General features: G+C 68.2%; 4 protein-coding genes across 11 annotated transcripts; 2 read left to right on the forward strand and 2 right to left on the reverse strand.

Moving 5' to 3' along the window:
* Positions 1 to 128: 128 nt before the first annotated feature.
* LOC135279705 (5-hydroxyisourate hydrolase-like) lies at positions 129 to 3092 on the forward strand. 2 transcript variants are annotated; one of them, XM_064387156.1, is made up of 9 exons: positions 129 to 220; positions 328 to 447; positions 540 to 695; positions 770 to 914; positions 990 to 1165; positions 1234 to 1323; positions 2308 to 2450; positions 2668 to 2803; positions 2932 to 3092. In XM_064387156.1, exons 1-9 carry the CDS (start codon positions 182 to 184, stop codon positions 3019 to 3021), a joined length of 1095 nt encoding a protein of 364 aa, XP_064243226.1. In that variant the 5' UTR covers positions 129 to 181; the 3' UTR covers positions 3022 to 3092. The 2 variants fall into 2 exon arrangements, with proteins under 2 accessions (XP_064243226.1, XP_064243227.1); XM_064387157.1 differs by lacking the exons at positions 129 to 220; positions 328 to 447; positions 540 to 695; ... (1 more) ...; positions 990 to 1165; positions 1234 to 1323 and adding an exon at positions 1580 to 1785.
* On the reverse strand, positions 3068 to 10150 carry GAS8 (growth arrest specific 8). 4 transcript variants are annotated; one of them, XM_064387155.1, is made up of 11 exons: positions 10023 to 10150; positions 9695 to 9778; positions 7983 to 8180; positions 7638 to 7844; positions 7282 to 7336; positions 6656 to 6861; positions 6285 to 6452; positions 5925 to 5987; positions 4783 to 4986; positions 3669 to 3734; positions 3068 to 3426 (listed from the first exon to the last, which is right to left on the reverse strand). In XM_064387155.1, exons 1-11 carry the CDS (start codon positions 10023 to 10025, stop codon positions 3277 to 3279), a joined length of 1404 nt encoding a protein of 467 aa, XP_064243225.1. In that variant the 5' UTR covers positions 10026 to 10150; the 3' UTR covers positions 3068 to 3276. The 4 variants fall into 4 exon arrangements, with proteins under 4 accessions (XP_064243225.1, XP_064243224.1, XP_064243223.1 ...); XM_064387154.1 differs by having other exon boundaries at positions 4783 to 4992; XM_064387153.1 differs by having other exon boundaries at positions 5901 to 5987.
* Positions 10151 to 10204: 54 nt separating this feature from the next.
* DBNDD1 (dysbindin domain containing 1) lies at positions 10205 to 13987 on the forward strand. Of its 3 annotated transcripts, none has more exons than XM_064387158.1 (5): positions 10205 to 10742; positions 11603 to 11722; positions 12768 to 12914; positions 13290 to 13430; positions 13512 to 13987. In XM_064387158.1, exons 2-5 carry the CDS (start codon positions 11674 to 11676, stop codon positions 13679 to 13681), a joined length of 507 nt encoding a protein of 168 aa, XP_064243228.1. In that variant the 5' UTR covers positions 10205 to 10742; positions 11603 to 11673; the 3' UTR covers positions 13682 to 13987. The 3 variants fall into 3 exon arrangements, with proteins under 3 accessions (XP_064243228.1, XP_064243229.1, XP_064243230.1); XM_064387159.1 differs by having other exon boundaries at positions 11607 to 11722; XM_064387160.1 differs by lacking the exon at positions 11603 to 11722.
* Positions 13988 to 14274: 287 nt separating this feature from the next.
* DEF8 (differentially expressed in FDCP 8 homolog) lies at positions 14275 to 18962 on the reverse strand. 2 transcript variants are annotated; one of them, XM_064387150.1, is made up of 12 exons: positions 18842 to 18962; positions 18200 to 18315; positions 18011 to 18093; positions 17780 to 17899; positions 17443 to 17584; positions 17203 to 17367; positions 16603 to 16730; positions 15979 to 16092; positions 15457 to 15537; positions 15193 to 15333; positions 14994 to 15103; positions 14275 to 14916 (listed from the first exon to the last, which is right to left on the reverse strand). In XM_064387150.1, the coding sequence occupies exons 1-12, from the start codon at positions 18946 to 18948 to the stop codon at positions 14814 to 14816; spliced, it is 1410 nt and encodes a 469-aa protein (XP_064243220.1). In that variant the 5' UTR covers positions 18949 to 18962; the 3' UTR covers positions 14275 to 14813. The 2 variants fall into 2 exon arrangements, with proteins under 2 accessions (XP_064243220.1, XP_064243219.1); XM_064387149.1 differs by having other exon boundaries at positions 17780 to 17929.
* Positions 18963 to 19730: the final 768 nt, after the last annotated feature.

Raw genomic sequence — 19730 nt, forward strand, 5'->3', positions numbered from 1 at the left:
ACTGCATCCCCCCAGCCTGGAGCAGCATCTCGTGCGCTGGGTCCCCCCGCACGGCGCCCCCGGACCCCCCCGGGGCTGGCAGCGCTGGAAAGCCGGTTCAGCTTTCCTGGCCAAGGTCACTGACGCAGCAGGGCAGGTTCCCAGCAGGCACCTGGGGGGAGCAGCCGGGGCAGCGGCAGCCATGGCACCCTGCAGCTTCACCCTCCTCCTCCTCCTGCTGGTGGGACCGTGGCAGCGGGGCCGGGGGGGCTGCACGGCCATGCCCCGGGAGGTTCCAGCCAGAGCCGTGTCCCTGCGCGGCCCTGCAGCCCCCTCTCCATCCCACAGGATGTGCTGGTCTTCCCGGAGCACGGGCACGGCCTCCGGCGGCAGAAGAGGGACTGGGTCATCCCCCCCATCAACTGCCCTGAGAATGACCGGGGACCCTTCCCCAAGAAGCTGGTGCAGGTGGGTGGCCCCGTGGAGACCTGGGCAGGGTCCAGGGGGATCCCTGGGGGACCGGAACACGTCTCACCCCCCTCCTCCCCCCTCTCTGCCAGATCAAATCCAACAAGGACAAGGAGACCAAGGTTTTCTACAGCATCACAGGGCAGGGAGCAGATACCATCCCCGTGGGTGTCTTCATCATCGAGCGGGAGACGGGGTGGCTGGAGGTGACAAAACCCCTGGACCGGGAGGAGAAGGACAAATACGTGGTGAGTGAGGGGACGGCTGTGGTGGGACGGGGACAGTCCTGGGCACTGCACACACACTGACTGTGCCCTTGCAGCTCTACTCCCACGCCGTGTCGGCCAACGGGCAGCCCGTGGAAGACCCCATGGAGATCATCATCACCGTCACTGACCAGAACGACAACCGGCCCGTCTTCACCCAGGCAGTTTTCCACGGCTCTGTGCTGGAAGGAGCTGAGCCAGGTGGGACCAGTGCCACGGCCTGGCAGGCAGCGCTGGGGGGCTGTGTGACAGGTCAGCAGTAACCACCTGCTCCAGGCACATCGGTGCTGCAGGTGCTGGCCACCGACGCAGACGACGCCGTGAGCTCCAGCAATGGCGTTGTGAGCTATTCCATCCTGAGCCAGGCGCCCGAGGAGCCCCAGCCTGGGATGTTCACCATCAACAGCACCTCTGGGCTGGTCTCCGTGGCCGTGCCGGGGCTGAAGGCAGAGGTGAGCCCCAGACTCAGCCCCCACCGAGCTCTACCCCCACTTGTGGGTGACACAGCCCCTTGGCACAGGCGGTCCCTGAATACACGCTGGAGATCCAGGCTGCTGACCTGGGGGGATTCGGGCTGCGAGCCACCGCCACCGCCCGGATCAGGGTGCAGGTGAGACGCTGAGCCTCCTTTGCCCTGGCGGTGCAGAGGGGCAGGGCAAGGCTGCGGGGAGGCCGGTGCTGGCTCCTGACAGCCCCACGTGCGCGGCTGCGGCAGCGCCGATGCGCTCCAGGTGCTTTCCATGGTGGGAGGTGAGACTGGGATGGGAGCTGTGCTGTGGCTCCTCCCGGCCCGCTGTCCCAGCTTCCCACCAGGCTCTGGGCCGCTAGCCTCGGGGCCACGGCGCTGCCGGAGTGTGGGTGCCAGCGGGGCTCCTGGGAAGCTGCCCGTGCCAGCTCAGCCCAGCCGGGGAGGAGCACCCGGTTCTGCGGGAGCCCCGTGCCAGGATAGCGGCATCCAGCCACGCCAGCTCCACGGGAGAGGCCGTGGCGCCAGCAAGGGAGGCCAGGGATGGCGTTTTGCGTGGGGTCACCGGCCACAGCTCCCTGGCCGAGTGGGACAGAGGACAGCCAGGTAAGCTCCAGGGTGCCGGGCTGGCAGCGGGAGCTGGTCCCGCTCCAGGGAGGCTGCCTGGTCCTGCAGCTGCTGGGACGCAGCCCCGAATCGTGCTCCCACCCCAGCCTGGGAGCTCCAGGAGGAGAAGGGGCCTGGCTGCCCTCAGCAGTGCTGACCTTGAGGCCAGAGAGCTCCAGAGAGCTGGGCAGGGTCAATGTCCGCCCGCACGTGACGCCGTGGGCAGGCATGGGGCGGCTGGGACGGGGCTGCTTCCTCGTCAGGTCCAGGCTGGCTGCTGTGCTGTGCCCCACCAGGACAGGCAGGTGAGCAGGGAGCACGGTGAGCAGAGAGCCCTGGATCCTGGTGGGAACCATCTGGCACCCACGTGGTGCCTGGGGCTGAGCAGCGCGGCACGGGAAGGACGTGGGTTTCCATATCCCAGCTCTGGGCAAGAGTGAAGCACAGGGGTTTGGCTGCAGCACAAGAAGGCAGAAGGTGCTGCCAGGACAGGTCCCAGCCCTGCTCCCCCCTCTGCCACAGGCTGACGGCATGTCTGGGGTGGGAAAGGGCACCCTGAGCACCCACGTGCTGAACACGGCCACGGGGCTGCCGGCTGCCGGCCTGGTCGTCCGCCTGGCCCAGCTGCAGGAGCCGGGGCTGCAGTGGATGGAGCTGGCACAGAGGTAGGAGAGCTGGTGGCACCAGAGTGGGGCAGGGACGCTGCTGCCAGGGCTCTGTGAGCTTGGCCAAAGGCTCCCGGCACAACTGGCTGCCCAGCCTTTTCCTGGGGTTGGTTTGCTGGTGGCAGGGCTGGTGCCTGGGGGTATGGCCAGGGCAGGCTCTGGGGTGGGGCAGGGCTGTGTTTTGGGGTACAGCAGGACTGCCTTGGTCTGGTTTCAGGCACACGGATGCGGATGGGCGCTGCAAGCCCCTCCTGGCACCGGGACAGGCCAAGGCTGGCACCTACAAGCTGCACTTTGAGACAGCTGAGTACTGGCAGGGACTGGGGCACACCAGCTTCTACCCCTTCGTGGAGGTATGGAGTGTGGGGAGACTGGGACAGGTGACATGTCTGAGGGCTGGGGCCAGCCTCGAGGGGCTGCACTGCCCTGGGCCTCATTGTGGGAGGGGGATTCCCACTGCTGTCTCCCCACTCTCCCTCAGGTCGTCTTCATCATCACCGACCCGGCACAGAAGCTCCACGTCCCGCTGCTGATCAGCCCCTACTCCTACACAACCTACCGGGGCAGTTAGAGGGGCACAGCCTTCTCCTGGGGACGCAGGAATGATGCCACCGAGGCCATTAAAAACTCCCAACAGCACTGTTTGTCTCAAAAAATCACCTTCACTTTTGTGGAAACAGAGGTAGCCCCAAGGGCAGCCTGGTAGGGTGGGTGGGATGCCTGGAGCCTCCAGCTGTGGTCCCCCTTGGGAGGAGAGGTTCCTGAAGACACTAAAGGGCACAGCCCCACTACCAGTGTGCCATTGGGACCCTCAGGGCTGCCAGCATCAGGTGGGCACTGAAACAAGTCCAGCAGGGCCCTGTCCCAGTTCCTGCCCTGGGAAGGGGAAGGACAGTGGCTGGAAACCCAGGTTGTCCAGGGGAATGCCAAAGGCTGTCAGCTTTGCCTCGAAGGTCTGCAGCATGTCGTTGTGTGCCTGTGAGGAAAGGGTCCCTGTCAGCCCCTCTGTCAGCAGAGGAGAGCTCCCTGCACCCCCAGCCTCATTTCCAACCCCCAAGCCAAAGCCATGGAAACACAGAATCGTTTGGGGTGGAAATGCCTCTAAGATCACCAGTCCAACTGTTCCCCCAGCAGTGCCAAGGCCAGCACTAACCCATGTCCCCAAGTGCCACATCCACACAGCTCTTAAACCTCTCCAGGATTCCTCCCTGCCCTTACCTTGCAGACTCTGGCCAGCTGCAGCTGCAGGTCCTGGATGGTGGCATTCTTGGAACTGAGCAAGTCCTGCAAAGGGAGATTGGGATGAGGCTGCTCTGCCCAGCCCTGGGGACAGGCTGGCCGTGGCAGAGCACACGGAGGAGCTGGCAGCACGGCCTGGCAGGTGGCCACCACCCTGCCCCCTCTGAGTGGCACTGCCAGGGACAGCCAGCCCCGGGCAGGGACAGGCAGCTCCCAGATGAACACCACAGCCATCCCAGTCTGCCCCGCTGCGTGGGGAGTGCTGGCAGCACCTGCTCCAGCAGCACCACCCTGCTGCCGCGGCACCGCGGGAATTACAGGGAGCCAGGCTCCCCGAGGCAGCTGAGAGCAGGAATTCAGGGACCCCAGCAGCTGCAGGAGAGCCTGACGCCAGTGATGCCATCCCAGGAATGTGCTTTCCTTCCACCTGCTGGGAGGTGACACATCCGCTGCCTGTCCCATAGGCCTGGTATGCATCCCAAAGCATCCCAGAGCTTCCCTGACTCCCCCTGCAGCAGGGAGCTGGGTGGGGACGAGCAGGAGGGCACCAGGTGGTGGAGCCCTCGTTCCCTGTGTGTTCCCTGTGTCTGTGCCCAACCCGCAGCAAGCGCTGCTCCCTGGCTCCAGCTGCGGCAGGCTGCAGGAATGTGGGTCTCCAGGCTCTCTGCAGAGGTATTTTTAGCACGGCAGGCACCGCAGAGCCCCGGGATCCTGTCTGCACTGTCCCCACGGCCAGGCGAGGCTCACCAGGTGCAGCCCCCCCTGCACAGAGCCCCTGGGTGCCCCTGGCAGTCAGCTGGCTGTGTGGCAGCACAGGATGCTGGCAGTGCCACGGAGCCTGCGGCCACGCTCCTCCAAGCAGGCCCCACCTGAGGGACAGCTCAGTGCCAAACTCCAACACCCACACGCTGTGCTCTCGAGGCAGAGCCGAGTGCCCCGCGGCACCACACGTGGCCCTGGGAGTGCTGGGAACGAGTGACAAGTGACGTGCCACCTACGGCCATGCAGGATGGGGACTGGAGCTTTCCAGGGGCAGCAGGCACCCCACAGTGGGCTGTGCCCCCCAAACCCAGCCCTCGCCGGGCCCCGGTACCTCCAGCTTGTGCGAGACCAAGGAGAGCGCGCTGGGGTCGAGGTTGGCGGCTGCAGCGACCTCGCTGAGCTCCACCTCCTTCTGCTCCAGGAGGCTGAGCAGTCCGTGCAGCTTGCGCTCCAGGAGCAGGTTCTTGAACCCCGTTTTTTGCTGCACCTCGTTAATGGCTCTGGTGAAATTCTGGTAGAGGTCGTCTCGCTCCTCCTGCACCTGCCCCGGGAGGCAGCACAGTGTCACAGCACCCTCGGGACCCCAGGGGACACGGGGCCTGCACAAGGCTGCCTGGGCTCTGCACAACGGTGTGGAGCACAAACATGGCAGAAAACTGGTCCAGCAGCTCAGCCCGGCCGTTCCCCACGGCACCTGCAGCCCACAGGGAAGGCAGGTGCTGCAGCACAGCTTCCCCCCTCCCCTCTCTCCCTCCCTCCGTGGTGCAGCACCTGCGCTTCTCCCTCCTCCTCCTCCTCCCCTCCAGGCATGGAATGCCCCAACGGGCTCCCTGCAGCACTAATTCAGACCCCAGCGAGGGCCCCCGGCACACGGGGGTCTCTCCTCTCATCCCCACAGCTGGCAGCAGTCCCTGGCTCACAGCTAGTTAATAAGTGTCCTAATTAGGACACAGTCTCTCCTCCAAAGCCTATTTCTGAACGCTCTGAATCTGGCGCTGTCTTAATGATGGATTGTTAATGAGGCCTCGGATCAATGTTCATATTCCTGGGGATTTCTACGAATTGCAAATGAGCTCTCTCCTGCCTCGTAAGATTTATCTGGGTTAGTGGGGGGAGCACTCTCTCTGCAGGGCTCTTCCCGAGCACCCCAGAAGGGGAGGGAGCAGGAGGAGGGGCCCTGGCAGTGCCCCCCATCCCTGCTCTGCCCCACGCAGCCCGGGGCCCCGCCGCAGCGTGCGTGACTGCTCAGCAAAGGACAAGGCCAGGCCTGTCTGCTGACCGTGGGAGAGGCTGGGCTGGGAGCAGCAGTTATCACCCGACTCTGGATTAGCTTGGCAAAGCCCTGGGCTAAGCACGGCCTCTGCTGAGCCCCACGCCCTGTGCTCTGCAGAGGCTTTGGGGAAGGTTTGGAGAGGGGATGGGATGCCCAGCTCTGCCTGCAGGTCTCGCCTTGCTGAACCGCTGCTCCAGCACCTCGTGTTCCCACTGAAGGTCCTTCAGTTCCTTCTGGGTGATTTTCAGACGGGCTTTGGAGTCCTGTGAATGGGAAGGGAGGATTAAAGAGCACAGGATTAGCTGGGAGGTGTTGGAGATGTGTTCTGGGAAGGGAGGAGAGTGAGCAGCAGAGAGAAAACCAGGCAGCACCCACACCAACCACCCTGCAGTGGGGCTGGTCTCCCTTCCAGTCTCTCTTTGGATCCCCACCTGAGATCCCAAACACACAGTAAGCAGGACAGGACTTGCTTTGCCCAGCAATCACGGCACACCAAGTGGCAGAGGTCAGTGCTTTCCCTCTGGAAACGAGCCCATGAAAGGACAGGGCTGGCCACTCACCATCAGGGCCTCCTTGTCCTTGTAATAGTGAACCAACTTCCTCTGCAGCTCAGCCACCAGCTCCTGGGCCTCCTGCAGGGGCTGTGTCAGCTCCTTGTTCTCACGCAGCACATCTGCCTTCTCCTTTTCCAGCACAGCCTCCTTCTTCTTCAGGTCCTCCACCTGCTCCTGTTCTTGGGAACACAAGTGCTGGCTCCTGGGAGCTGCCCAGCCCCTCGGAGTCCCCCACACCCTCAGGACACCCTCCCCACTCACGTGCTGGTGTGCAGGCCACCAGCAGCAGCCACACTGACACCTGGGAACTGCCAGAGCCAGCTGACACCCGGCAGGTGCAGTCCTGGGTGCAGGGGTGGCACTGGGACGGGCAGTACCTTCAGGAGGTTGATGAGTGTCAGGTTTTTGGCAGTGACATCGTTGTAGTAGTTCTTGATGGCACCAAAAGCCCCCTCGTGGTTCCCCATCAGCTCGCTGATCTGGGTGTTCTTCCTCTCCTCCAGCTCGTGGATCTCTGTCTTCCTCCGCAGGTCCAGCTCGTCCCGCAGTGCCTGCATCTTCCTGGTGTACTTGGCCTCCATCTCTGGGGGAACATTGTCAGAGCTGGGGAAAACTGGCTGAAACTGGGGAGGAGAAGTGACCAGAATGGGGAAGGGAGAAAAACCAGCCATAACGGAGGGAATACTCGCCAAAACTGTGTGGGTTGGGACCAGCTGGAACTGGGAGGGAAAACCAGCCAGAACTGGAGAGCAAACTAGACTGATCTGGGGAGGAAGAGCAGCTGGAACTTACGGGGAAAACTGGCCAGAACCTCTGGTGGGGGAGATCAGCCAGATCTGGGGTGGGAAGCTGACCAGAACAGGGAGGAAAAAATGGCCAGAACAGGGAAGGGAAGAATGGCCAAAACTGGGGAGAACCTGCCCCCATGAGCTCAGGGTGCTGGTTGGGAACCAGAAGCAGCTGTCCCTGTGATGCTCCTGTGGGATCTGCCTCATGCCCTCACCTTTGGTCTGCAGCTCGAAGTCACTGCGTAGCCGGGCCATCTCCTCCTCATGTTTCTGTGAGGGAGAAACTGTGTTGGAAGAAACACCCAAACCCCAAGCCAGCCCATGCCCAGGGACTCCCTCCTGCTCTTTGGGAAAGGATTCAGATCCCATGTTGATGCAAACAGTGGCTTGTAGGTTCTCCTGCTGCTCTCACAGCTCCCCACTGTGGGAGGGGGGACACCCAGGAATCCTTTCTCCCCATTCCTGCAGCAGAAATCCCATCCCACCCCACAGAGAGTCAGGGAGGCAAGATCCCACCCCTGCTCCCACACGGGGATGAGGCAGCCCACCGGTGGCTCCAGCAGGGACGTACCAGGCAGAGGTTGGTAATGGCTGCCTCATTGGCCAGCTCCTGCTCGTTCAGCCTCGTGTTCAGGGAGCGCTTCTCTTTCCACAGCTCCTGCTCCTGCTCCCAGTGATCCTTCTGGGCCCGCCTCAGGGACAGGACTCCCTCTGCCTTCAGCTCTGTCAGGCTCTCCTGCTGCTCGTGCAGCAGGTGCTTCACCTTCTGCTTGTACACCTGAGGACAGGCCAGAGAGCGCGGAGGGGCTCAGCAGGAGACACCTGGATCTGGGGTGCTGGTGGGACATTCCTGGGTGGCATCCTGCCCAGCTCCTCCTCAGAGCTGCCCAGGGCTCACCTGGGCCCTCCAGCCCACCTTGATCTCCAGCTGGTGCCTCTCCTCGGCCTCCTCCATCTGGCGGTCGCGCCCGCGCAGCTCTGCCTTGCTCTCCTCCAGCTCCCCGCGCGTGATCTCCCAGTAGCTCTGGATCCTGTGACACTCCAGCTGGAAGGAGCTGCGCTCCTGCCGCTCGCGGTCCAGCTCCTCCCGCAGATGCACCACGTGCTGCAGCAGCTGCAGCCCAGGGAGCAGGCAGGTGAGGGCCAGGGCGCCGCGGACAGGGCTCTGGAGAGCCCAGACCCCGCAGGACGGGCTGGGGTGGAGCTGTGCAGGGCCCTGAGTGACCCAGAGACTCTGGAACAGGAGTCACAAAAACCCTGCCCGGGATGGGGCGTGGCTGGCAGTGCCCAGCAACACCAGCAACACCAGTAATAGTAACACCAGTAACACCAGTAACACCAGCAACAGTAACACCAGCAACACCAGTAATAGTAACACCAGTAACACCAGTAACAGTTACACCAGCAACACCAGTAACACCAGCAACAGTTACACCAGCAACACCAGTAACACCAGCAACAGTTACACCAGTTACACCAGTAACACCAGTAACACCAGTAACACCAGTAATTCCCAGGTATCCGAATGAAACAAGCCAGGCCCCATTTCCTTCATGTGGGACAAGCCCAGTCTCCATGCACATAACTCATTTTGTAGTTTTCACAGACCTCATGTCCAACACCTACAGGCTGGCAGTTTTCTCAGGATTTAGTTTATTGGTCACAAGGTGATTTGTGTGTACGTGCTGAGGTTTGGGTTGTTGACATTTTTCTTTTGTGGGTTCTCATGGAACAGATCTAATGTTTATGCAGGTGCATTTATTTTTCACCCAGGAATAGGCTGTTATGTAGCAAACTATCCATTCCAGGTTTGTTCTTGCATGGGAACTGGCAGAGTACTGGCTGCACTCAGAAGTGGCAGGATAAGTATTGGTTTAACAGAGCAGGCCTGCTTTAATGAGGCCTTTCTTTTATAATTCTACTTTTCACAACACTCAGGTGCTCAGATACTTCTGGTTCATGGAATTGTTTGGGCTGGAAAAGCCTCCAAAACCAAGTGTAGCTGTTCCCCCAGCACTGCCAATGCCACCCCTCACCCATGTCCCCAAGTGCCACATCCACTTGACTCTTAAATCCCCCCAGGGATGGGGACCACACCACTGCCCTGGGCTGGACAACCCTTTCCAGGAAGAAATTTTCCCAAAATCCAACTTTAACCTGCCCTGGCCCAGCCTGAGGCCATTCCCCTTGTCCTGTCCCTGTTCCCTGGAGCACAGCCCGACCCCCGGCTGTCCCCTCCTGTCAGGAGCTGTGCAGAGTCACAGGGACCCCCTGAGCCCCCTTTGCTCCAGGCTGAGCCCCTTCCCAGCTCCCTCGGCCCCTCCTTGTGCTCTGGACCCTTCCCCAGCTCCATCCCCTTCTCTGGACATGCTCCAGCCCCTCTCCCTTGTCCTGAGTGGCCCCAGGGCTGCAGGAGCGGCCCGGGCAGTGCCCAGAACACGGGGCTGGATGAGGAGGCTGCTCCTTCCCCGAGCACCAGGACCCGCCCAGCCCGGCCCCAGGCAGGCGCCAGCGACACAGACCCGGCTGCTGGCGCTGTCCCCTGCACCTGCTGTCCCCAGAGCCGGCCCGGCGCCGGGCAGGGTCCCCGGAGCCGCTCGCCCCCGTTCCCCGCCGCGCTCCGCTCACCTGCTCCCTGCTCATGTCCTCCGGGGCCAGGGCGCCCACCACCGCCGGCCCTTTGCCCCCTTTCCCCGCTTTCTTCTTGGGCGCCTGAGGACGGAAAGCCACGCGCGGGAGGTGAACGGGCGAGGAGGAATCCGTGCTGCCCGAGAGCCCTGCGGGGGACAGCGGCCACACCGAGCCGGGCCCCGGGAGCGCACCGGGACCGGACGGGGCCCGCACACATCGGGGCGCGGGGCTCCACCGCAGTTCTCCCCCCAGCCCCGGTTCTCCCCCAGCCCCGGTTCCCCCCCGGTTCTCCCCGGTCCCGGTCCCGGCCCGGTCCCGCTCTCACCATGGCGGCGGACGGCGGCACCGGCGTCTCCGAGCAACGGACGGCAGATCCCGCGAGAGGACGGCGAGATCTCGCGAGAGCGGCACTGCGCGAGGACGCGCCCCCTAGCAACGCCACGCTCCGCCCTGGCAACGGGGGCGGGGCCGGCGGCACCGGGAGGGACCGGGGGACACCGGGAGGGGACACCGGAAAGCAGCCGGGGACATCGCGGGGACCGGGCGGGGAGGAAGCGCCGGGGGGCCGCGGGACGGAACGGGGTGACCGCGGAACCGAGCGGTTCCGGGGGAACCGGGGGGCGGGGAGGTCGGGGAGGACTGGGGGACAAACCCGGGGGTCCCGCGGTGCCCGGCCCGGGCTCCTGCACCCCGCGCCCACCGCTGTGACCCGGGCTGGCCCCACAGCTGCGCTCCCCGGCTCTGCTCCCCGGTCCCCGCTGCACCCGCGGTGCCCGAGTGCCCCCCGCTCTCCCCGGTCCTCTCCGCGCCCTCTCTTGTCCCCCCGGTGCTCCCGCCCCTCGGCTCCGCCCATCCCGGTGTCCCCGCCCATCCCGGTGTCCCCGCCCATCCCGGTGTCCCCGCCCCCGCCGCGGCGGGCAGGACCGTGCGGGCTGCGGGCTGGCACCGGGCCCGCCCAGCACCGGACCGGCACCGGCACCGGCACCGGCACCGGCACCAGCCCCCGCCCGGCCCATGGCGGCTCCGGCAGCGGCCGCCACCGGAGGTGAGGGGCAGAGCGGGAGCCCGGGCCGGCACGCCCATCGCCGCGGAACCGGGCCGGGCCCCGCGGGGCGGACAAGGAGAGGCAGGGCGGGGGGAGCGGCACGGGGGGCGGGGGCCGGGCGGGGGTCCCCGCTGCAGGGGGGGTGTTGGGGGGCGGGGGGACGCGACCCCGGGGGGGTCTGTGCAGGGAGAGCCGGGGATGAGGCAGAGAGCGGCGGGGTGCCCGGAGAATGTGGGGGGACACGGGGGTGTCGGGGGACCCGGCAGTGCCCGGGCTCTCGGGGGGCTCTCGGGGGGCGCTGGGGTGCCCCAGAGCTGGGGTGCGGTGACACGGGGGTGGCCGGGCGCTCAGACGGAGCGGGGCAGCGCACCGGGCACCTGGGCTGGCCACGGGGTGCCCAGGGAGTGTGGGGGGACACTGGGGTGCCCGGGGGTGCGGAGGAGCGGTGGGGTGCCCACGGGACACGCAGAGCCCTGGGGTGCCCGGGGAGCAGTGGGTGCCCTGCAGCCATCCCGCGGGGCGGTGGCAGTGCCAGTGCCGCTGGGAGGGGCTCGGGGACAGGGGGGGCCGTGCTGGGGGGTCCGGAGCTCTGGGGGGCTGCAGCTGGCCGCGGAGGCGGTGCCGGGGCTGCCCTGCTCGCCCGTCCCTCCGCGCGTGGCCCGCAAACCGCGGGGCAGCCCGGCCGGGGCACCGGGGCAGCGGCGGACACCGGGCCCGCGCGGGGACAGTGCCACCGGGGCGGCCCGCGGGTGCCGGGGGTGCCGGGGGTGCCGGTACCGGCGGCTGCCCGGCTCTGCGGGTGCCGTGAGTCAGCACACGGCGTGCGGGAGCGATGCGTGATCCGGCCCCGCTCCCGCCAGGCAGCCGGTGAGCCCGGGCCCGAGCGGGCTGGTGACACTGCTGGTGACACGGCCGGTGGCACGGCGGGACCATGCAGGCGGAGGCCAGAGGGGAATTCTGCAGCCGGGACCAGCGCCCCGGTGGGTGGGGGCGTGGGGCGGGCGGGGGGCCGCACTCCTCACGGTGACACGGCACGGTGTCACCCCCGGGGCCGCGCTCCTCACGGTGACACGGCACGGTGTCACCCCCGGGGCCCTGCTCCTCACGGTGACACGGCACGGTGTCACCCCCGGGGCCGGGGCAGCGGGAGCGGGCAGAGCGGGCAGCCCCCGTGCCCGCCGCGGGGGGATCTGCTCTGCTCTGCTCTGGAGCGGGACGAGGAGCCCCTTTCCCGACCCCAGGGGTGCCTGATGTCCCCTGCGGGGTCAGGATGTGGCAGAGCCGCTGTCGGGGCTGCTGTCCCGCCGGTGTCCTGCCCGCGTCCCGCAGCTCCCCGTGCCAGCAGCAGGAACTCCCCTTTCCCTGGGGGTTGGGGGTCTCTGTCCCTGCCCCGCTGTCACCATCCTGCTGGGAGCGCGGCGATGCCCGTCCCTGAGCCTGTCACCCGGTTTGGTAGTGGCACGTGGTGCCAGGGCACCGGCACCGATCTCGGGGACAGGGTGCTGTGTCCCCCCGGCTACCCTGGGCACACAGGGCCTCCTGCCACCCCCAGTGCCCGCTGACCCCGAGACACGGCTGTGCCACCGCCGTGTGCCGCGGGCTGTGGCACCGCCGTGTGCCCCGGGCTGTGGCACGGCCGTGTGCCCCGGGCTGTGCCACCGCCGTGTGCCCCGGGCTGTGCCACCGCTGTGTGCCCCGGGCTGTGGCACGGCCGTGTGCCCCGGACTGTGGCACGGCCGTGGCCGTGTGTCGCTCCTGGCGGGGACAGTCCCAGCACAATCCGCCCTTGTCCGGCCCCGGCACAGCCTGCGCTTTGTCTCGCCGACACAAAGGGGCTGCGCGGGGAGGGGGCGCGGGGCGGGGGGCGGGGGCTGCCAGCTTCCGACACGAGGGTCTCGGGCAGCTCTGCCGCCCCCCGCCCCTCCCGGGGGTCCCGCTGTCCCCGACCCCGCGCTGGGCACCCCGCGAGCGCTGGGGCCCCGAGAGGAGCTGCCCCCGCTGACGCCGAAGGTGCTGATGTGGCAGAGCTTGGCAAGGAGCCCCTGGTCCCGGAGCGCCCCGCAGGGACCCCCACCCACGGGCCGGCCCAGGAGACCCCCCGAGTCCCCGCGGAGGAGCAGGGTGGCATCCCCATCCCCAGCGCCGGCCTGCTGCAGGTCACCGAGCGCCGACGTGAGTGAGGCCCTCAGCTGCGGTCCCCGCCTGTCCCTGCCATCCCTGCCTGTCCCTGCGGTCCCCTGCTTTGTCCCTGGGATGTCTGCCTGCCCACAGCCTCCCCTGCCTGTCCCCAGCACCTCGGGTCTGCTCTGCGGTATCCTGCCTGTCCCCGAGAGTCCCCTGCCGGCCCTCGGGATCTCCTGCCTGTCCCCGGTCTTCTGTCATCCCCTGGGCTCTCCCTCCTGTCCCTGGGGTCCCCTGGCACCCCTAGAGTCCCCTGCTAGCCCCCAGCCAGTCATGGTCCCCCCAAGCCCCTCATCGCCCAGCTCCCCAAGCAGCAGAGCCCCGCTGGGGCCAGGGTGGGTGCCCAGCCGCGGCCGGTGCCCGCAGAGCCCCTGAGCAGCGTGTCCTCGCTGGAGGTGCACTTCGACCTGCTGGACCTGACCGAGCTGACGGACATGTCGGACCAGGAGCTGGCCGAGGTCTTCGCCGACTCCGACGAGGAGAACGCGGCGGCAGAGACGCCCGGCGGTGAGCGGGGGGCCGGGGCCGCCGGGGCCGGTGCGCGCGGCCGTGCCGGTGCGCCGGTGACCGGCGGGGTCCGTCCCGCAGGGCTGCAGCCGCCGGCGGCCCCGCGGGCCGGGTACCTGCGCTCGCCCTCCTGGAGCCGCGCCCGGGAGCAGGGCCGGGACAAGAAGCACCTGAGTGACCCCGAGCTGCCGCCGGGACCCCCGGGACCCCCGGACGCCTTCCTGCCCGCCGAGCGCCCGCGGGAGCCGTAGGGACAGAACCCGCCGCGGGACACCGGGACACGCCGGTGCTGGTCCCGTCGGTACCCACGGAGCCCGTCCCCGGGCGCAGGACTCCCGTTAGCCCGCCCGGAGGGCAGAGGCGGCCCCAGCCCCGCGGCGGGGACCTACCGGGCTGCCCTCAGCCCGCGGCCCCGGGGGGAAACCGGGCCGGTCCCGCCGGCCCCGGGAGCGGCGGATGGGGCAGGACCGGACGGGCCGCACGGCTCAGCGCGGCCGGTGCCGGTGCCGGTGCCCGCCCGGTTCTGATGTAGCAGTGCTGTGATCCGGTAAAACCGACCGACCGACCCACCGCCGGCCTCTGCCCGTCTGCGCCGCCGCGTGGGGGAGCGGGAGGAGCTGGGGGCACGGAACAGCTCGGGAGCAGCGGGAAGGGGGTGCCGGCCGTACCGGGTACCGGGGCAGCGGCCACTCCCGGTGGGCGGGAGACCGGCGGTGACTGCGGCACATCCCCGAGCACGTCGCGCAGCGCAGTTCCATCCCGCGGGCTGCCAGCCCCGGGCATTCGCACATCCTGCCCGTGCCCCCGGAGCCCCCCGGCGCCGCCCGAAGCAGGGACACGAGTCCTGGGTTGCGCAAAGAGGCTCCTTAATGCTACAGGACACACCGGGAGAAGGGGAGGCAGCGGCGCCGCACCGCACCCGGTCCAGCCCGGGGAGGATCCCGCGGCATCCCCCCGGAGCTCGGCCCGGTAGCGGTGGTGCCGCGGGCTGGGGAGGGACCAGAGTCGGGTACTGCGCGTGGCAGGGACTCGGTCCCACGGCGGTGCCAGGGCTGAGCCCTGCTGCCAGCAGCTGTCACTGCAGGGAGCGCAGCACAGCCCCGGCCCGCAGCCCGGTTCCGGCAGGGACGGACGGCAGGAGCCGCTGTGGGGCCTTTACCGGATCCCGGCCCTCCGGTGAGGCTCTCCATGCTGCCGGGAAGGGCTGGGCTCCAGCGGTGATTCCCTCCCGGCAGCGCTGCCCCGTCCACGAGCAGAGGATCCCAGAGCCAGGGCCAGCCCAGTCCCCAAACCCCGCTGGGCTGATTGTGTCCATCCCAGGGCCCCGTGGTGGGTGGGGGGCAGCCCTGGGCCTGAGACCCCCACAGTGGGGCCAGACCCCCCTCAGGGCTCTGCCTCCGTGCCGGAGTCCTGGAACAAGGATTGCTTCCGCAGGCTCAGCCGGGCGCAGCGCGGGCAGGTGGTGGAGTTGTCGTAGTAGCAGTCCCTGGAGGGGGGGGGGACAGTGTTGGGTCACCCCCTGCCACTCCCGCGTCCCCGCCTCCCGCCCCAGCGTGCCGCTACCTGTGGAAGACGGCGGAGCAGTCGGCGCAGACCGAGGTGTGGCTGTCGAAGGGGAAGAGCACGTCGCCCTCACGGCACAGCTCACAGACGAAGCCCTTGGCCTGGCACCGCTGGGGGAGCAGGCGGCAGGTGACACGGGTGGCCCTGCCAGCCCTCCTCGGGGCTCTCCCCGCGGCTCTGCCCCCCAGCAGGGGCTCACCTCGCAGTCCAGCTTGATGTGCTTGGCAAAGAGCGTGTGGATCTCGGTGAGCGAGCAGCCGAGGCGCCCGGCCTCGATGTCGATCAGGTCCTGCAGCGAGTACATCTCGTCGTTCTCCACAAAGTGCTGCCGGTCCTGCAGCTGGGGGGGAACGTGTGTGACCGTCACTGCTGTGTGACCGTCACCAAGGTGTGACTGTCACCGCTGTGTCTGTCACCGCTGTGTGACCGTCACCGCCCCGCCTGGCCCTGGCCCCAGCCCGACCTGCAGCAGCAGCCGCGCCTCCATCGCCTCCTTGCAGGTGATGAAGTAGGGCTTCATCAGCAGGATGTCCTGGCGCAGCTTCTGCAGGGACACCGTGGGAGGGGACGGGAATGGGTACGGGGCAGGGATCCCCAGGACAGGACAAACAGCAGTGGCAGGGGCAGGATGGAGACAGAGTGAGAATGGGACAGGATGGGGATTGGGACAGGGACAGGAATGGGATGGAAATACAGGAATGGGGACAGAGGTGGGGACAGGAATAGGACCATAGGGAAAAGGGCAATGGTAGGGGCAGGATGAGGATAAAGATGGGGGCAGGAGCATGACAAGAAAAAGACCAGATTGAGTCAAGTTCATGCCTGTTACAGGCTGGGCATCTGCCCCAAACCCCCCACCCCACCTTGCTTCCTCCCTGTGGAACCCAGTGGGTGCCACTGGGGTGCCCCCACCTCGTGCTCACTGCACAGGCCTCTGTGGTGTCCCGTGCCCTTGCGGGGTGTCCTCCCCAGAGCCAGCACTCACCCGGATCTCCACCAGCTCCTCCACGTAGTTGAAGAGCAGTGGGTTGATCTCCCGCAGCTTCAGCACCGGCCGTGACACCATCAGTGCCAGGTACCTCATGCTGCACCGTGACACCTGCCCAACGCCGCCAGGGCCACCGTCAGCACCTGCCAGCCCTGCTGCCACCACCCACGGACCCAGCACAGGGACACGGCCCGGGGGACACAGGCCAGGGGACACAGCTTCCCCTCAAGTGATCTCCGCCCAGCGACCCAAATAACCAGGGACATGGCCCCCATGACCAGGGACGTGGCCCCCACGACCAGGGACGTGGCCCCCACGACCAGGGACGTGGCCCCCATGACCAGGGCTGTGGTCCCCCAGGTGACATCTACACAGAGCCATGATCCCCAGGGACAAGCAAGATCAAGGATGGGATCCCCCAAGTGACCTCTACCGAGGGACATGCCCCCCAGGGACCCCCACGACAAAGGACACAGCTCCCAAGTCACCTCTACCCAGGGATGCACCTCCCAGGGACCCCCACGAGCAAGGACAAGCCCCCCCAGGTGGCCTCCACTGAGGGTCACTGTCCCAAGGGTCTCCTGTGACACCCAGGGTGCCCCCAGCCCACGCCAGGGGCACCTTGCGGGGCTCGAAGTCCCAGTTGTGGATGGCGCGGGCGGGCACCACGGCCAGGTCGTTCCAGTGGCAGCTGGAGCAGTAGTAGAGGCCGGTGTAGTCGCACTGCCGCGCCTCGCTGGGCACCCCCCCTGCGGCGGCACGGGGCTGGCACGGGGCTGGCACTGGCACCGCCCTGCTCTCTGCTCAGCCCACACCCTGCGCGTGCCCCCAGGACACCCAGCAACACCTGGGGACACGGCGGGGCCCCGGTGTCACCTTCCCCAGGCCCCCACGGCTCCCAGCCCACACCGTCAGCTCCTGCCAGCCCCACACACCTCCCAGCCCTCAGCCCCAGCAGCTCCCCCAGCCCCACAGAGCCCCCCAGGGGAGCCCAGCCCCAGAGGCTCCCTCAGCCCCCTCATCCTCCCCACCCCTCAGTCCCACAGAGCTCCATAAACCCCCCAACCCCACAGAGCTCTCAGCTCATCCCAGCCCCACAGAGCTCCCCCAGCCCCTGCAGCCCCCCAGCCCTGGTTTCCTCAAGCCCCACAGAGCCCCATGACCCTGGGGCTCCCATCCCCTGCTCCCCCAGCTCCCCCCAGCCCCCGGAGCAGGGCTCACGCAGGGAGATGGGGGCCCGGCACTCGGCACAGCGGTAGTCCTGGCTGTCCAGCCCGCTCTCGGGGCAGATGCTGAGCTGGTACTCGGCCTGGTGGCTGACCTGGGCCCGCACGCATGGCCGGCTCACCAGCGGCAGGCACTTGCTGTGGCACCGGTAGTAGCAGCCTGGGGGGCACGGCTGGGGCTCAGCGTGGCCATGGGGCAGACAGGGACGGGCAGGGGACGGGGTGCCAGACCCACCTGTGCAGGTGTACCAGGTCTGGATGAGCCCCCAGATGATGGTGCTGCACTTGTCGCACATCTGCTTGACGCTCTTGCTCTTCTCCTTGTAGAAACGATGCTCCAGCACCACCCGGATGTTGGGCTCGTCCTCACCAGGGTCCTGCCGGGGGAAAGGGGGGTCAGGGAACTAAGGAATCATGGAATGGCTTGGGTTCAACCTTAAAGGTCATCCCCTGCCATGGGTGGGACACCTTCCACCATCCCAGGCTGCTCCAAGGCCGGTCCATCCTCCAGGGATGGGTGTCAGCACGGACCCCCAGCCACAGCGAGCCCCTGGGCCCAGCCCCAGCCCCACCTTCAGCTCCTGCAGCTTGAGGCGGAGGTGGATGAGGCGCACCACGGCGTCCTTCTGCCGCTCGGAGTGCTCGGGCAGCGCCAGGATCACCCTCTTGCACTCCTCGATGGCCCGGCGCAGCTGCGGCACGTCCGACGCCAGGATCAGCCCCTGCCGGCACCGCCGCAGCGGCAGGAGGGTCAGCTGAGCCCCCCGCGTGCCCCCCGGCCCCACGACCCCCTCCCCACTCACCACGGGCCGGGAGAAGTGGTCCTCGGCCAGCCCCAGGTCCAGGGCGCCCTCGGGGTCCCCGGGGGTGGGATCCGGCTGCGGGGCTGCAAGGGGGGTCTCATGGGGGGCTGCACCAGCCCGGGACAGGGGCTGGGGCTGGTGCCCACCCCCGTGTGGGGCAGGGGGGGCGGTGGGGGAGGCAGCACCCACCGGGGGCAGGGGAGGCTCCGTCGGGGCGCTCGGGCTGCTCAGGGCTCTTGTTGAAGGGGTTCAGGTGGGCCTGGCGGAAGCGGGCCAGCCGCTCCTCCGACGCCATCGCCGCCGTCCTGCCGGCCCGGGGACACTGCCCGCGTCAGCCCAGCACGGGTGCCGGCACCCCGGCACCGACCCCCCAGCACGGGCACCTGCCCAGCACCCGCACCCCGGCACCAGCAGTCACCCCATGCCAGGCGCCAATGGCACCCCAGCAGCACCCACACTGCCACCAGCGCCTCACCAGCACCGGCACCACCCCTGGCACTGCCACCGCAGCGCTGCCACCTCCCCAGCAGCAGCAACACCCCGGTACACCACCGGGGGTACCGGCACCGGCACCGGCACCCCAGCAGCATCGCTGAAACCCCGGCACGGGCACTGACACCCCCACACCGACACCCGGGTACACCCACAGAAACGCCAGCACTGCCACCGGCACCGGCAGTGACACAAACAGCGACACAAACACCGACACAGCGGCACCGGCAGTGACACAAACACCGGCACACCGACACCGGCACCGGCACCGGCGTTCCGTCACTAGCACCACCACCCCAGCACCGCCCCGGCCCCGACGCCTCGGTGCTGGCACCATACCCCGTCTCCGCTCCCGTTCCCGTTCCCGGCCCGGTCCCCGCGGACAGACGCGTCTCTCCGCCTCCCACGCCCGTGCTCCCGCCCTGCCCCGCCGACACCGCCTGCATCGGCCCACGGTCACCACGTACCGGCACCGCCCACGCATCGCGGCCCCGCAAGGGCCCCGCAGCCGCTTTTGTCCCCTGCTGTCCCCGCTGTCCCCTCCTGTCCCCTCTGTCCCCCCAGCCCCCCCAGCCCCTCCCGCCCGCCAGGGGGCAGCGCCCCCGCCCCGCTCACCGCCGCGCGCCGCCGCGCCCGCCAGGCCCCGCCCCCCGCCAGGCCCCGCCCCCAGGGCCCCGCCCCCGCGCCCTGCGTGCTGCTGCCCCCTGGCGGCCGGCAGACCGCACTGCGCCCGGGCGGGGCCGCTCCCGACACCGGCACTGTCCCCACCCCGACAGCCCCCGTGCCCAGCCCGACAGCCCTGTGCCCAGCCCGACAGCCCCTGTGCCCACCCCGACAGCACCCGTGCCCAGCCCGACAGCCCCTGTGCCCCGCCCGACAGCCCCTGTGCCCATCCGGACAGCCCCCGTGCCCAGCCGGACAGCCCTGTGCCCAGCCCGACAGCCCCTGTGCCCCGCCCGACAGCCCCTGTGCCCACCCCGACAGCCCCCGTGCCCAGCCCGACAGCCCCTGTGCCCAGCCCGACAGCCCCTGTGCCCCGCCCGACAGCCCCCGTGCCCAGCCCGACAGCCCCCGTGCCCAGCCCGACAGCCCCTGTGCCCCGCCCGACAGTCCCTGTGCCCAGCCCGACAGCCCCTGTGCCCAGCCCGACAGCCCCTGTGCCCAGCCGGACAGTCCCTGTGCCCACCCCGACAGCCCCTGTGCCCAGCCCGACAGTCCCTGTGCCCAC

Source organism: Passer domesticus, chromosome 12 (assembly GCF_036417665.1).
Source record: "Passer domesticus isolate bPasDom1 chromosome 12, bPasDom1.hap1, whole genome shotgun sequence".
Lineage (NCBI taxonomy): Eukaryota > Metazoa > Chordata > Aves > Passeriformes > Passeridae > Passer > Passer domesticus.